Source organism: Penicillium odoratum (genome assembly GCF_028828045.1).
Source record: "Penicillium odoratum strain IBT 22623 chromosome Unknown utg000005l_segment0_segment0, whole genome shotgun sequence".
Taxonomy (NCBI): Eukaryota; Fungi; Ascomycota; class Eurotiomycetes; order Eurotiales; family Aspergillaceae; genus Penicillium; species Penicillium odoratum.
Genome location: NW_026643147.1, coordinates 5,523,372 through 5,537,988, shown reverse-complemented (window position 1 = coordinate 5,537,988; position 14,617 = coordinate 5,523,372). Strand labels below are relative to the sequence as shown.

Sequence of the window (14,617 nt, the reverse complement as noted above, 5' to 3'; positions counted from 1 at the left end):
AATTGGAATAAAACTTGTGTGTATTCAGTCATGCTTGACATGTTACTGCCGGAGCTTTGGCTAGACCAGCACTGGGACTAGGACTTAGATAGCCGAGTTGCAGTCGACGTAGTCTTTGTAGCCCACTGTTATTCCTTTTCACTGTGAGAGTGATCTGTTTTTCCTGAACGGCACTTTCAACAGATCGACGTCGTTTCCAGACCTTGCGGAATTGGATCTGTTCGTCGCCTTGCTGTTTCAGTCGCATCAGCAGGAAGCCTTCATGGGCTTCTTTTTCTTCGCGTAGAACTTGGATCTTAGCGAGATAACGGCATCGAAATTAGTATATCTTGCTCTGTATTCTTGTGGAAGGTGATCCACCCCATATACTCTCGCGAGATACTACAGCAAATTGAAACGGAAAAGGCAAACGTACATAGGATAGCCATAGTTCCTGCTCAGAGCTCCACGCTTTCTGACATCGTGCTAACTGCTTCTCTGCGCCGAGAAGCTCATTCTCCTGTTCTTGTGTCCATCGACATCGGTTGCGAACAATACTCGCCCAGCTGACCATGCGCCCGAAGCGAACGCGCGGGGACGAGGAAGACTCTTGTTGGTCGAACTCGGAATTTGAGTCCGAGTCCACATCGGAGTATTCGCTAGAGGCTTCGTTGGGGTCGATTGTTTGGTCTGGACTCTGCTTCACCGCTATATGCAGGGCGTGGGAGACGTCATGGTGCAGGGGCGGAGAGGGTACGGCGGCAAATTGGGGAGCGGGGGGCTTTTCATAGAGGTAGTCTGAGTCATGTTCGGAGGACTCGAGGTCCAGGTCAAATACATCCTCCTTTTCTTTGCCTTTGCTGGTGGAGGAGCGTCTTCTCCAGGGGAAGGGGAGAGCTCGTTGGACGATAGTCAGGACGGACATGATGGTATATTAGTAGATATCCTGCAGTCAAGGATGTAAACGAGGCACGAGGGAAGAAGCTGGATAGGTATTAGCTCGTTCAACGTGCACGGCGGTTCTTATATCAGTTCTAGAACAGGGGAACCGAAGTTGCTCTCCCCACTAGTACTCGGACCTGTTGAGACGAAAATGAACGTGCATCTCCTTGCACCGGAGTGGGGAAGCGCCCAATGTACATCAGATACTTGGCCACGCGAGTGCGAGTACATTCCCCCGGTTTCCCCCTGGTTGGTCTGGCCCAAATCATGGCTGCAGTCTTGGTCCGGACTTCAACCAGGATAATGTCTGTACAGGTGTAGCCTTTGTGTACCTCACAGAAACGAGACAATCGTACTTGATGGTCATACAGAAAGATTGATTTGGAGGCACTGTCACAAAGGAAACATCAATTTGAATGATGGTTATGCTGTGTTGTGTTGTAAAGATCGTACTTGTTTCAGATTATGACGAATGCCGAGTCTTTCGCCTGGCTAAATTGTATACATCACAATCTCCTTTCATGATCGGGAAAACAAGGGATCTGCTTGCAGGGTTTGCTCTGAATGATTTCGTCTGGTAGACGTGCATTGCTGGTCAGTATTCAATATTAGCCCAAGATGTGATCAGTGGCCTTAGTGCATACAAGTGGCAAAGTAGTTGATTCTACCCAACATTGTGAATATTCAAATATTTCTCAATATGACATCGGTATCAAATATACGCTCAAAAAGAATATTCAAGTTACTCCATACACAAAATCCATAGCCATGAGGGAATCATAAAGGAGAATTTCGCCGCATTGAAAAACAAACCAACTCCGTCGCCAAGGGGTTCAAGGGCTCAATGGTACGAAAAGCAAATACATGGAAAAAGAGAATGATGAAATAATTGGTGTTCATCGCCAGGTATCGACTGAGGCCCCCCGAGTTGTTCTCGCTTTTCGCTCCTCCCGGATCTGCTCGCCAATAATAATGCTGATCAGCCTCCGGTGCAGATCGGCTTCGGTCCAGTCTACCTGCCCACTGCCGCCATACTCGATGTCGGCGTTTGATAGTTCATGTACAAAGCGATCAATCACGGCAAATTGCACTTCAGTGATTGGCACACCGTGACGTCCATCTGAGAGCCACATCCAGTCACCCATAATCTCAGCGCGTCCGGGCGCGTCAAAATATGGGAACCGTTCAGGGTGTCGCTTTGCCATTCGGTAGATCCGCCGAAGAGAAGTATAATGGGCATCGGAGAAGTAGCCAAACACCGCAAGAGGTCTAGGTCCCGGTTTCAGTCTCTGCAGCTTATCTTGATCAGCAACAGCATCATCTTCCATGGCGTCGTCTGTTACTTCTGGCTGGATCCATGGATCGTCGGCCTCGATGGAAGCCCGGTGATCGTCATAATCCACAGACGGGGAACCTGCCGGTTCGTCCAGCTGTTGGACAGATGATTGGTGTGATGGGCTGGAACGAGGCTCGTGCTCGGGTTTCTCCCGGATGTCAGGTGCCGATTGACTATGCTCATTTCCTTCTTGGTCGCTTTGCTCGTAGTCTTGTTCCTCTTCGGAGACCTCACTGGAAGTATCGTCATAACGGGACTTGGGTGGGGCTTTGAGCCACCTAGGAGTCAGGCTGGTAATACGTTGGAACCAAGTTGCTTCAGGCTGCCCCTCTGCTTGATGCGAGGGCTCTGGAGTGGCTGTCAATTCCTGCACAGACTCGTTCTCTTGAATTTCAGAGCCAGGAACACCCCGGTTGGGATGAAGTTCCTGTGGCGACTGAACGTGAGAAATTCGATGAGGGCCAGGTGAGTCGATTTCAGCTTCCGAGTGCCTTTCTGGGCTTTGGGAGATAGGCTGCAGACGTACCCGTTTCTCTGGCTTTCGTGAGTCGGATTTCATCGCGGAGCTTTGGGGGCCAGGTCGGCGCAAGATGCTCCTAGGGGTGCTTGTTCCGTTATAGTAACGGGCACGGTTTGGAGTGTCATCTTCTGCCATGATCGCCGACAGATCAATCTCTTGATCGCGTAGCTTGCGAATATGGGTCCGATCAAAGTGTCGAGCCTCGTCATGCTCCAAGGTCACATAAGCTGGTGATGAGCTCAGGTTGTCCTGGTGCACTGAAGAACGAGCAATCCTCTTCCAAGGGCTCTTGCTTTCTTGAAGAGGCGATACAAAATCATCTGAGTTCTGTGAAATGTGGCTATGATCTCGTGCTTCTTGCTGCCAGATATCATCAAAGCCATCCTCGTCGGGCATTTCTGGATCAATGTCCCTTTCGTCAGAGCTGGGTTGGTTTGATCTAACCTCAGGCTCGCCCCCTACATCGGGTTCCACCTCTTGCTGCCAAATATCGACAGACTCATTGTCTTCTTCCAATACATCCTTTCCTGAGTCAGCTTCTTGGTAAGAAGTGAATGTGCCTGGTTTGATCTCAGGTTCAAGATATTCGGGTGCCTCATCGACAGGCTCTTCATCGAGGGATTTATAATGAGCTTTGTGGGGATTTTGGTGGAGAGGTTGGCGGAAAGATGATTTGGAAGTTTCATACTGAGGTTCATCGAGCGGTTCTTCGTCGAGACTTTCATGCCGAGTTCGGTAAGGGCGTTGGTGGGAAGGCTGGCGAGGATATTGATCGAAAGTTTCATAATGAGGTTCCTTGGGTATGTTTTCGTCGACGAATTCTTCATTGACACTTTCTTCATAGACGGGCTCGAGAGGTTCATAGCGATGTTGGTAGCGAGTTTGGTAGAGAGGCTGATTGATATTTTCATATAGATGTTCATCGGCAGATTCTTCGTCGACATGTTCATTGACAGGTTCCTGGTCGAAGGGTTGTTCCTCCTCGAGCTCTTCCTCAAAAGGTTGTCCAATGGCCGACTGCGCATCAGACAGTGGAAGATCCTCCAATCCTTTTCCACCAGCATCCTCATTATTAGAGGCACTCTCATCGCTATCGATGTAAACGAGCCGCGCCGCATTCATGGGGTCTGCTGCATGCCGACTGACAATTTCTCGCTCCTTTTGCCATCGGTATTCTCGATTCCGACTTGGATTCGCTGAGCCGTGCTGTGGCGGGCTTTGCCTCGTAAACGGTGGTGATTCAATCATAGCTGGCTCATCCTCCTCTTCGTCCACTTCTTCCAAATCCCTTTCGTCCTGGTTTGGTTGATCGGTTTCATGTTCATACTCGACATCACCTTCGAATTCATCTTGTTCCATATCATCGAAAGTTTCTTGTTGGCTGCGTGGCTTTTCCGGCGATATTGTTACAGGTAGCTCGGGGTAGGATACAACGTGAGGTGAACTTCGTTGCCTTGGATGAATGGGTTCCAGTTGGGGATCTTGGGAACCCTGGTAAGCGGGAGAATGTTTCCGGGCTAAAGGACTTGGCCTTGCAGAGTTGTGATCGCTTCGTAGCCCATCAATGCCCCCACCCAGTTTGCGCTTCAGTCGTTCACCGATGACACCCTTTTCGCGGTCTCGCAGAATTTTTGAAGCATTATCTGTAGCATTTCTGGCGCCAGATCCAAGGCCGAATTGTTTGGCCGAGGGAAGTGTATCTAAGGAAACCATTGTGAAGCCCTCGCTTTCCATGATAGAATCGAACTCTTCATGATCATCTGTCGGATCTTCCATTGCATCGGAAGTAGGTTGTTGGTGAATGGTCTCGATTTCGTGCAAACGATTCTCTCGAGCGCGATTCTCTTCCTCGCCCGGCGAAGAAGTTGGACTAGGGGACGGGTAGGTGTGTGGTGAGGAGGTTGTGCCACGACGTGACGATCTAGATGAACCTAGCCTTTCTCTTGTTGGTGACGGCATCTTAGAAGGAGTAGAATGTATATTTCGATCATCGTCTTCGAATTGTTGCTCGGTATCTGCGATGATGGGAGTATCATAGGTAGTTCTGCCATACTCGCGGCCAGTGTCATTGTTCCAGGTCTCGGGTCGTGCTGGCGTTGGTGCACGAAGGTTCGCAACGGGTAGATCGTCGGCCCCAAGAGAGTCGCTGTCAAAGCCTTCTTCTCCTCCCAAGTTGATCGGGCTCCATTGTCGGCCCGCGTCTGCAGGGTCTGCAACCTCCGCAGTCATATCCATTGGACTCACATGCCCCAAGGGTTCTGATATCGGTGCATCGTCGGCAATGTGTGTTTCCACTCGCGCTGGCTTCGGTGTGCCCTTACGCGGTCGTCCGCGTTTCCTTTTCTCCGTACTGACTTCATTTGGGCCGGGGGTGTGACCTGGGCTTCCTGGCCATGGTGATCCATTTTGGGGCAGAGCGTCTGATTTCCTCGGGCGGCCACGCTTCCTTGCTGGTGTCCGTTCCATTAAAGGGCTCCGCTCATCTTTCAAAGGTACCATTGTTGTCACAGTTGAGGGTCGCCGTCGTTTGCGCGACGGGCTGGCTTCGACTTGGTTCTCCTCATCTTGTGTTGCTTCGAGAGTGACTCGAATACGCCACGGGCTCACGTTGCCATCTTGTTGAATCTTTTCCGGGGAGAGGGACCTTTGGCGACCAGTCAGCTTCCTGGATGGTGAGCCAGGAAGCAGGATGTCGTCGAAGCGGATCGAATGCGCACCACTCTTTCCTGGACTGAGAGTCGCGCGCGGTCGCTTGGCCGGGGTTAGTTGACGTTTGCTTACGGCGGGAGACATCCAGCTTTGGCGACCAGTAAATGGCTTGATTGGAGAGGAGATCAAGTACTCGGCGTCTCCTGGAGGGCCAAGAATATCTGGGGAGGAGCTTTGGCTGCGCGACGTGATTGACATGACGGGAGGACTCGAAGTGGTGGAATCTCGGCACGCGTGCCGCTAGGGGGCGTGGAGAGAGCGCACCCTATGGAATGCTAGATAGGTGAGAGTCAATTCCCCGAAAGTTATCAAAGAACAACACCATGAAATCCAGCTAAATCCGCGGGGCAACACATAAACAAAGCTCCCGAAGCGGGCACGCGGTCGCTGCGATCGATGATTAGGTAAGCGGAAGTATAACATGTTTCATCAATGAACTTCATGTGTTTATATGATGCTTTTAAACATTTAAATATATTTCAAGGTTCCAGAGTTAAGCTTCTATTGCACTAAATCAACCTACGGGACTTGATCCAACTAGACTCCACAGAAACGAGACACTTTTCGTACACAATCACACACCATCTGGACATCTTCTCTAGAAACACCCACTCTTCTAGTCCCTTGAATATGCCAGTATGTTTAATGCTGATAAGACTACCATTTCTGTATCTACATCGTTAGGGACTTGACGATCTGAAAGACGCAACCCTTAAGCAATCTAATCAACCCAAAACCCCCAGTCTCGATGTCTTTCGAATAAACCAAACAGAGCTGTGGCATTGTGGGCGTAGATCTTGTGCAGCCAGTCCATTACTCAGGTATGATTAGTTTCGTCGCATTGCCATCCTTCGCGCGTGAAAGTTTGTTCCACTTCATCCTCGGGCTTTACTCGACTGATAGCTACAAGAGCTTCAGTAGGCCGGGGAAGGCCCACAAGCACAATGTCTTTGAACGGTGTTTCGCATTTGCGTTGGATCCATGTTCGACGTGCATCGGCCGTGTAGTGTGCTTCTTAGTTTGTTAAGTATAGATAAAGCTGGTCTGCTAGGCGAGGTCTCGAAGTCGTGGTGAGGTCGCTCGGGGCAGTGAAATACCATTTGTCGTTGGGGATCTGAGATACTTAGAATTGAGCTTCGATGTCTCGAAAAAGATCATCGCACCGCAGCTGTCCTGCTGCTGTATCAAGTTCACACTCCGTCATGCTCGGGTGTCGGGTGGCTAACAAGAAAGCTTCAGTAATCACTGAGCGAGTGCTAGTTTGGATCATGTAGATAGTCAACTCCCAAATTGTCCATAGGAGTGATTCAAAGATGAGTTTGTGGTTCAGAATTCCCTCCAATGACGCATGGTTGAAATTAACCATCGACAAGGGGCAATCTCCGGATTAAATGTCCTCAACCAAAGAGATGGAATAAACATACTGTACATACTTCAATGCTATATTATGAACAGCAGCTGCGAGCTGAACTGGGCTATGTACTATTGTAGTCGACAGATAGAGGCTTTCCGCCGCGCAAAAACTGCGGCGCCTACTTAAGTGTTAGACCACACCTCCTACTCAGTCTCCTACTCGGTTTCCTATCAAGTATTCTACCTTCTTTCATACCGTATTAATAGAATGACGAAAGGGCTCTCCAGATGCATAAATAGCGGAATAGAAAAGAAAGAGAGAAAAGGAGAAGAGAAGACAAAATGAAGTGGAAGGAGAAGGGGAAAATAAGCAACATTCTGGTGGAGGTTTCGAACGTATGTCAAGTAATAGAGGGGTAGATATGACCAGATTCGGGAACTACATGAAGCGATCCCTTGCCGGAAAACATAGCAAGCTAGTAAGACTCATTTCCCTTGAGCCCCAGCTTATGCAGTTTTCCACATGCAGCCTGCCATTGAGGATGCTACATAACCTGGTCGGGCCTATCTGGTCCCAATATGACGTATGTGCATCATACCAGGTGAGTTTTGAGATTCCTTTGTAATAGGTCAGTGCGGTCTAACCAAGAGAATTTTGTTTGCGATACAAACCCAATTTCTGGACAATCTTCTATTTCAACGAAGCTAATTTCAGTAATATTTCCCCTCGACCATGAGGGTGATTCTTTTCAGAACCTGGCAAGATTATGGGGTCCGGGAACCAGCTTCGAGGCGGCTGTATCCGAGCACTGGCAGGACTACCTTGAATTCGTGAAAGATCCCGTCCATGGCTTGCCTCGCATAGAATGGCCACATTGTCCACGCGGCTCGGTTAATTTGATGGGCTCTCTTGAGCGAACGCCTCAACTTATGCCAGTGAATGTACCGGCATAACGCAAACTTATGACTAGAAGGTCAGCAAGGGTGGACCTCAAAGAGCAGCCGATTAACACAAACTTAGATAGATGGGTCAAAGAGACCCTTGGATGCAACCGAGCATTAACACGAAATACAAATAAATTAAATAGTGCAAATTGAGTGAAAATCGAGTGACAATCAGTTGAAATGGTAAACATCGCTGAGTCATCATAGAACGATTGGTGGGAAATGCCAAGATCATCCGCATTCTCTCCACCGGAGTTTTGCCGTTAAACCCTTAACTTCTTTGTTTACTTTTTAAACTCGACGCCTCACTGGAAGCTTTAAGGGGCTCCACACGCTTAGCTTGGGGCTCGGATCTTTCCCCTCATCTGAAAGTAACCCCCAATCCAATGGTTGACCGGCATTTCCTCACCTGCTTACGGATATCGACTACCCCGGGTTTCCTGCCCCACGCGTAGACCACCCCCTAGCGTCGGTACATGCGGAGTGTAGACTAGCGCGTTGAATTGGCAATGCTGTTTGCGTATTGGAAGCTTTTCACATAAAATGCCCAGCCTTCCCCTCGGCTGCTTCCGCTCTCTTCTTTGTCCAGCTCGTCTCTCTCCCCGACTTCTTCTTTCCTGCATCCTTGTCCTTCTCCTAGCTTTTACTGCATTGGGAATCAGAATGCATTTCAAGTCTTACGCTACAGCTGCCTTATACGGCCTGCCTCTTCTGGCAAACGCGGCGCCCTCTGCTTCGACCGCGTCCTCTGCCGCAAGTGAGAACTCCGCTCACTTCAAGGAGTACACGATCTCAGCGGAGAACATCACCGCCACTCTCATCCCCTATGGAGCGCGTCTGACCTCACTTCTGGTCCCCGACCGTAATGGCAACACCCAGGATGTCTTGGTTGGTTATGATAACCCCATTGAGTACCTGCACGATTCTGAGACCAATCGCACCTTTTTCGGCGCCGTCGTGGGTCGGTACGCCAATCGCATTAAGAATGGTACTTTCACCATCGATGGCACCACCTACCATATTCCAGAGAATGATAACGGTGGCAAGGACACACTCCACGGTGGCCCTGTTGGTTATGATATGCGCAACTGGACGGTCACTGCCCATGACTCGTCTTCTATCACCTTCAGCCTCCTGGATGAGGGCTTCGAAAATTTCCCTGGCGATGTGATTTCCCACGCGCAGTTCAGCCTCTCCACCGAGAAGTCGCCAGAGAACCCCAAGGGATTGCCTCAGCTGACCACCAAGTTGATCTCCCTGGCCTTGACCACCAAGACCCCAATCATGCTCGCCAACCACCTCTACTGGAACCTCAACGCCTTCAAGGAGGAAACCATTCTGAATGACACCAGCCTGCAGATGCCTCTGACTCAGCGCTTCATCGCCGGGGATTCCCTCTTGATCCCCACCGGCGAGATTTTGACCGTTGACTCTGCCTACGACGGTGCATTGGACTTCACCGAGCCCAAGCTTATCGGTCAGGACCTCAGCAAGACCACAGGTCTTTGTGGTAATAACTGCACTGGCATCGACACCTGCTTCCTCATCGACCGCCCCGCTGCCTACGCTGCTGAGAACTCGATGGTCCCCTCGGTGCGCCTGACATCCGAAACCACCGGTATCAGCTTGGAGGTTGCAACCAACCAAGCCGCTCTGCAGATCTACTCCTGCAACGGTCAGAACGGCACCATCGCGACCAAGGAGTCGCAGGCCAAGCGCAACAAGGAGCAGGATGGCAGCCCCGGTGCCGCCTACGTCAACAAGTACGGCTGTCTCGTCATTGAGACCGAGGATTGGATTGATGGCATTAACCAGCCTGAGTGGGGCCGTGACCAGTACCAGATTTTCGGGGCCGATGATGGCCCCGCTGTGAACTGGGCCACATACCAATTTGGTACTTTCTAAGCGTCTCTTCTTTTGCGATGCATCTTCTGCATAGATACCATGATTTTGCTTTACATTCCAGGGCCCGTCCTTTGATGTGATTCGTCATACTAAGGTTCGTTTTTGTATATAGCTAAAACACATGCCCTTAGCGAGCTGGATTATCCCAGTCATTCTCCATAGTAATTAATTTCACTCAATTCATGGACATTTTCTTGGTATGTCGTAGAAAAACAATTAGAAAGTTAGACTCCTTCAACTCTACGATTTTCACACTTTACAGCTTTGCCAATATATCAGAACAATCATCTCCGCCCCCCTTGACAATTTCATGCTCCCAATAGTTCGGGTTGAAGGTAATTTCATTCAAGGGGTTTAGGCGATGAGCTCGGTTGAAAAGGTCTTCATACACGCGTCCATCGTACCGTCCTAGCGCACTGTTCGATCCCCGTTAGAAAATCCTTGTATCTAAAATTTAGGCGGCTTATTTCACTTACCTGTCGAGCAAATAATCTGGAATCATCCACGAATCCACCAACTTCACAGCGTGTGGTCGGATTTTCGCCATCAAATCCTGTACTCGGGATGGTAAGAGGTCAAGATCGGATTGAGAGACGGCGCCGCAGCGGAAGACTAAGCGGATTAGTGTTGCATTGTGCTGCGTCGGTTTTGGAAAGCTTACAATCATATCCTTCGTTTTCCATTGTATTCAGGGCAAAGAGGCGATACACGTCCCATAGAGTATCCCTCAAGGAACTTGACAGTGTGGCATCGGTCGACAAAGCGTCGAAAAACCTGTTCACAAGAATAGACTGGGATTGAGCTGTGCTAATTAGTTCGTGGTCGGATCAAGGATTATGACCGTGTCATACCTTTGCTCAGTTTATGCAGTTGAATGAGAAGACTATTCCAGCTTCTCTTCTTGACAACCCGTTGCTCGTATGCATCATATGCCTGCGTATCGTCAGCCATGAGACTTAAACTCTCATCAATATGTTCGACGTACAAGAGCGGTAGCACGAAGTTCAAAACTCCTCGCGATTTCTCGATCATTTTCCAACACACGATATTCCTGACGAGAAGATCCACGTCCGGTCCGAATATACTCCTTGAAGCGAACCTCCGTCTCATCCACACCCGGAGTATCAGATGCTGCCACAGCACCAGCCATCTTCTTAATTAAATAAGAAGCGACCTGTTGTGTAATCATCCAGTTATCCCCTTCCACCGTCGGCTTAGATAAGTAGTCATTATTGAGTTCAATCAGCCCACTTCCACCCCCAAAGCCATGTCCACCTAGAGCCCTTCGACAGGTCTCTATCCCGTCCGCAGCAAGCATGGTACAAAGACTCTTTAGCCCAGATGACATACTGTGCATATGCGCTAGGGAGCGGAAATCGTCTCGCTCTACGTCTTGTCGTGCGTTTTCATAGACGCGACGCATCGCGAGCCCGGTGTAGTGTAGGGCAAATGTAGTAGCTAGTAAAGGAAGAATGCGAATTTGAACAGTGGGATAATCGAGGACGGACATTTCGGGTCCAGGGGTGTTGCTATCTCGGTCTGTGAATTGTCGTCGGATGGCTGTATAGCGGACTGCGATAGTGACTGCGCGTGCGAGGACGAGTCGGGCATGGTCGACTATCTGAGCTCGGACGTAGGTTAATGATCCGTAGACTACGGCTGGCTGAGCTGGTTTTGAGTAGATTCCTGTCTTGGGGTCCACGCTTGAGTAGCGTGAGAGCATAGCGGAGTGGGGGATTCTTGCTGGGATTAGTTCCATTCTTATTTGATCTTGTATCACGAACATACCGAAAGTTATTGAAAAGCATATAAGCATTGTCCATAGTGATGTATCCATATTTGGGGCCGATATCTCCAACTACCACACCGTCCAGTGGTTGATGAGTTTTCATATCTCGGACTTGCACAATAAATGGATGAGGACCATGTGACACATATTGATCTGGAGATTCAGATTTGGGAAGAAGTAATTGTGCAACCACAATTGCATGATTGGCAATTCGACCCAAGCTGCCATTCCACCATTTGCTGGCCGTGAGTGTCGGGCTATGCAATATAAACTCGCGGGTTTGGGGATCCCAGCGTGCCTGGAGCTCCAGTCCTCGAACATTGCTACCATGTCCGAGCTCTGTCTGCGCATACGCTCCAATGATCTTCCACGATTCTATCAGAGGCATCCAATGGGCTCGCTGAACCTCGTTGCCTTGCTCGCGGACGGTGGTAACGAACATCTCCAGATGCAGGAAATATGGCGAAACATCGCTGACAAGATACTCGGCCATTTTATAATCATCATGACTCCATTGGTGTTGGTCGACCAATCGACGAAGCAGCTTTGCTCGGGCGAGCCCTAGTTTGAATCGGTCTGTCCGAGAAAGGGTCTGTTGTTTATCCTTTCCGAGAAGCGGCTCTCTTTGTAAAATGGGCAGAATTCGAGCCTGTCGCTCCAGAAATCCATCAGACGAGAATAGGTGGTGTCCTAACTCGTCAACTGAGATACTAGATTGCTCTCGTTCGCGGGCAAGGGTTGCAGGTCCATCTGGCTGGCTTGGACGGAGTTTATCAGTGAAGTCGGGCATGTTGGACAACTGTTTTTGATCAAATATCAGGACAATTTCAGTTAAATTCTGTGAATAGCTATTTAATTTCCTCATTATTGACTTTGTCTCTATTCTGGTCAGTTTACCGAAATCACCGAGTGCCGATTGCCGGCATATCGCGGGGAAGCTCGTGGGGAGGAACGTGGGGAAAGGACTAAGTAGCCGACTTAACCTGGTGTGGCATAGGAAATGCGGAGAAATCTCATTTATACCACAAATAACCTGGTATTTTCTACATCAAGTAATTCATGAAAAATGGGAGATCGCACTCAATTCGTACCCTCTCATGTGGGAGACAATGTACTTCCCAACCTGCCCTTTTTTCATAAACTGCTTCGCTATGCTCAACAAAGGCCGTCGCGTATTTCCATCCGAGACGTGAACGCCGGGCTGGAGAAAACCTTCCATCATGTTGTTTCAGACGCCTTGATTCTTCGTAAGGAGCTGGAGAAAAAGCTCAGCCCTGAAACTTTGCGTGATCTTCAGGAAGATAGAGAGGTCTATATCGGACTTCTCGAGCCTGGTGGCTATGAATACACAGTTGGTTTCGTCGCTATTCTTGCATTGGGCGCTGCAGTAGTGCCAATGGGTAAGTCCGCATTCTTTTACGATGTGTGGATATGAAAGCTGACTATATAAAGCTGCCGGGCTACCAAGCGATGAAGTCTCATACTTCCTTCGCAAAGCGCAATGTGTAGCTCTAGTAGCCGGTAGAACCAATGAGACTCTCGCGCAATCCGTTGTGCGCTCCATGAGGGACAAAAATGGCGTCCATATACCCTGTATTTCTCCCGTTGCATCCTTCTTCCAGACAACACTGCTCCCAGCCAATGATATCCTCATCTCATCAAACCGAGCTCTGGATATGAACAGCGCTGCCGCGGTCATTTTCACCTCTGGCACAACCGGTCCTCCCAAGGGCGCTGTCCAGCGCCGCACTTGGCTAACCGGCAATGCCGAAACCGACGCAGCCTTTTACCGCGTCACAGAAGAAGATGTTGTCCTCCATGTGCTACCAGTCCACCATGCCTCTGGGCTAGGTCTCACATTCCTTCCCTTTCTGATGACCGGTGCATGCATCGAATTCCGAAGTGGTAGTTTCGATACTGCGTGGACGTGGGAGCGCTGGCGACAAGGTGGACTGAGCTTTTTCTCCGGCGTACCAACCATCTACATGCGGATGATGCGGTACTTTGAAGAGAGTATTGCAACTCAGGCCCCTGATATACGTGACCAATACGTCAGAGGGGCTCGTGATATTCGCACGATGCTTTGTGGATCGTCGGCTTTGCCTGGGCCCGTGCAGGACTTCTGGGAGAAACTTCGGGAGAAGCCAATAATGACCCGGTACGGGTCTACTGAGTTTGGGGCGGTTATAAAAACCGACCTTGAGCCTCGTGGGATGCCACAAAACAGTGTTGGTCGTATTGTTGGCGGTGTTTCGCTCAAGCTTGAAGATGATGGTCATTTGTTGGTGAAATGTCCCTATATGTTCTCCAAGTATGTCTTGCTTCTTTCTACCCATGCAAGGATAAAAGTTTTTCTGACAGTCTTCCCCTTAGGTATCTCAATGACGAAAAAGCAACAGCTGAAGCCCACGATAAAGATGGATATTTCAAATCAGGCGACATCGCTCGACAAGAAGGAGATTATTTCTTTATCCTTGGTCGTGCCTCGATTGACATCATCAAGTCAGGAGGGTATAAAATTTCCGCCTTAGATATTGAGCGTGAGATTCTCGGCTTGGACTATGTATCCGAAGTAATGGTGGTTGGTGTGGAGGACGAAGAATATGGACAGCGGGTGGCAGCCAGTATCAGCCTCAAGACGGATCAGAGCACAAAACGCAAGGCCCTCACACTAGCAGAGCTAAGAGAGGATCTCCGAAGTAAGCTGGCGAGCTATAAGATACCTACTATTCTACGAGTGGTGAACGGTGAGCTTCCCAAGTCAGGAACTGGCAAAGTCCAGAAGAAGATTTTAGGGCCGAAACTCTTCCCTCCAAACTATAAAGATCTTCTTGGGGTTTCAGTATGGAGTAAGAGGTCTAGGCTATAGAGCTGCATTGAATTGACATTTCTCTATTTGATACAAAGCTTTGACTCCCCCCTATCGTCACCTCTTCATTAATTGGGTACTTAGAGGAAAATGGGCACTTACAGTAAACTTACTTTCACATTTTCCTCTCCCTTCTCCTTTTACATTTCTTTCAATTTATTTGCGGTTCATTAATTGTGATTTTGGAGCTATTCAGGAGAGTGAGTACAGATTTAGTATGGGACTGAGGGGGGGGAAGGGGGCTCATTGGGGCGTAAAAGAGATATGAAA

The 14,617-nt window shown here is 49.3% G+C and overlaps 7 protein-coding genes across 7 annotated transcripts; 2 read left to right on the top strand and 5 right to left on the bottom strand.

Moving 5' to 3' along the window:
* Positions 1-28: 28 nt before the first annotated feature.
* N7520_007644 (uncharacterized protein) lies at positions 29-904 on the bottom strand (the record flags this gene model as incomplete). The annotated part of the gene is made up of 2 exons (XM_057141578.1): positions 29-295; positions 416-904. 2 exons carry the CDS (start codon positions 902-904, stop codon positions 29-31), a joined length of 756 nt encoding a protein of 251 aa, XP_056995584.1.
* A 913-nt stretch (positions 905-1,817) lies between these two features.
* Positions 1,818-5,684, bottom strand: N7520_007643 (putative AT DNA binding protein; the record flags this gene model as incomplete). Its single annotated transcript, XM_057141577.1, has 1 exon — positions 1,818-5,684. One exon carries the CDS (start codon positions 5,682-5,684, stop codon positions 1,818-1,820), a length of 3,867 nt encoding a protein of 1,288 aa, XP_056995583.1.
* Positions 5,685-5,995: 311 nt separating this feature from the next.
* N7520_007642 (uncharacterized protein) lies at positions 5,996-6,269 on the bottom strand (the record flags this gene model as incomplete). The annotated part of the gene is given in 2 exon segments (XM_057141576.1): positions 5,996-6,152; positions 6,163-6,269. The coding sequence occupies 2 exon segments, from the start codon at positions 6,267-6,269 to the stop codon at positions 5,996-5,998; spliced, it is 264 nt and encodes an 87-aa protein (XP_056995582.1).
* Positions 6,270-6,303: 34 nt separating this feature from the next.
* On the bottom strand, positions 6,304-6,644 carry N7520_007641 (uncharacterized protein; the record flags this gene model as incomplete). Its single annotated transcript, XM_057141575.1, has 2 exons — positions 6,304-6,497; positions 6,584-6,644. 2 exons carry the CDS (start codon positions 6,642-6,644, stop codon positions 6,304-6,306), a joined length of 255 nt encoding a protein of 84 aa, XP_056995581.1.
* Positions 6,645-8,447: 1,803 nt separating this feature from the next.
* N7520_007640 (aldose epimerase family protein) lies at positions 8,448-9,689 on the top strand (the record flags this gene model as incomplete). The annotated part of the gene is made up of 1 exon (XM_057141574.1): positions 8,448-9,689. One exon carries the CDS (start codon positions 8,448-8,450, stop codon positions 9,687-9,689), a length of 1,242 nt encoding a protein of 413 aa, XP_056995580.1.
* A 256-nt stretch (positions 9,690-9,945) lies between these two features.
* N7520_007639 (uncharacterized protein) lies at positions 9,946-12,268 on the bottom strand (the record flags this gene model as incomplete). Its single annotated transcript, XM_057141573.1, has 6 exons — positions 9,946-10,105; positions 10,166-10,301; positions 10,351-10,491; positions 10,541-10,622; positions 10,675-11,428; positions 11,478-12,268. 6 exons carry the CDS (start codon positions 12,266-12,268, stop codon positions 9,946-9,948), a joined length of 2,064 nt encoding a protein of 687 aa, XP_056995579.1.
* Positions 12,269-12,544: 276 nt separating this feature from the next.
* On the top strand, positions 12,545-14,347 carry N7520_007638 (uncharacterized protein; the record flags this gene model as incomplete). The annotated part of the gene is made up of 3 exons (XM_057141572.1): positions 12,545-12,878; positions 12,931-13,789; positions 13,852-14,347. The coding sequence occupies 3 exons, from the start codon at positions 12,545-12,547 to the stop codon at positions 14,345-14,347; spliced, it is 1,689 nt and encodes a 562-aa protein (XP_056995578.1).
* Between the last annotated feature and the right edge of the window lie 270 nt (positions 14,348-14,617).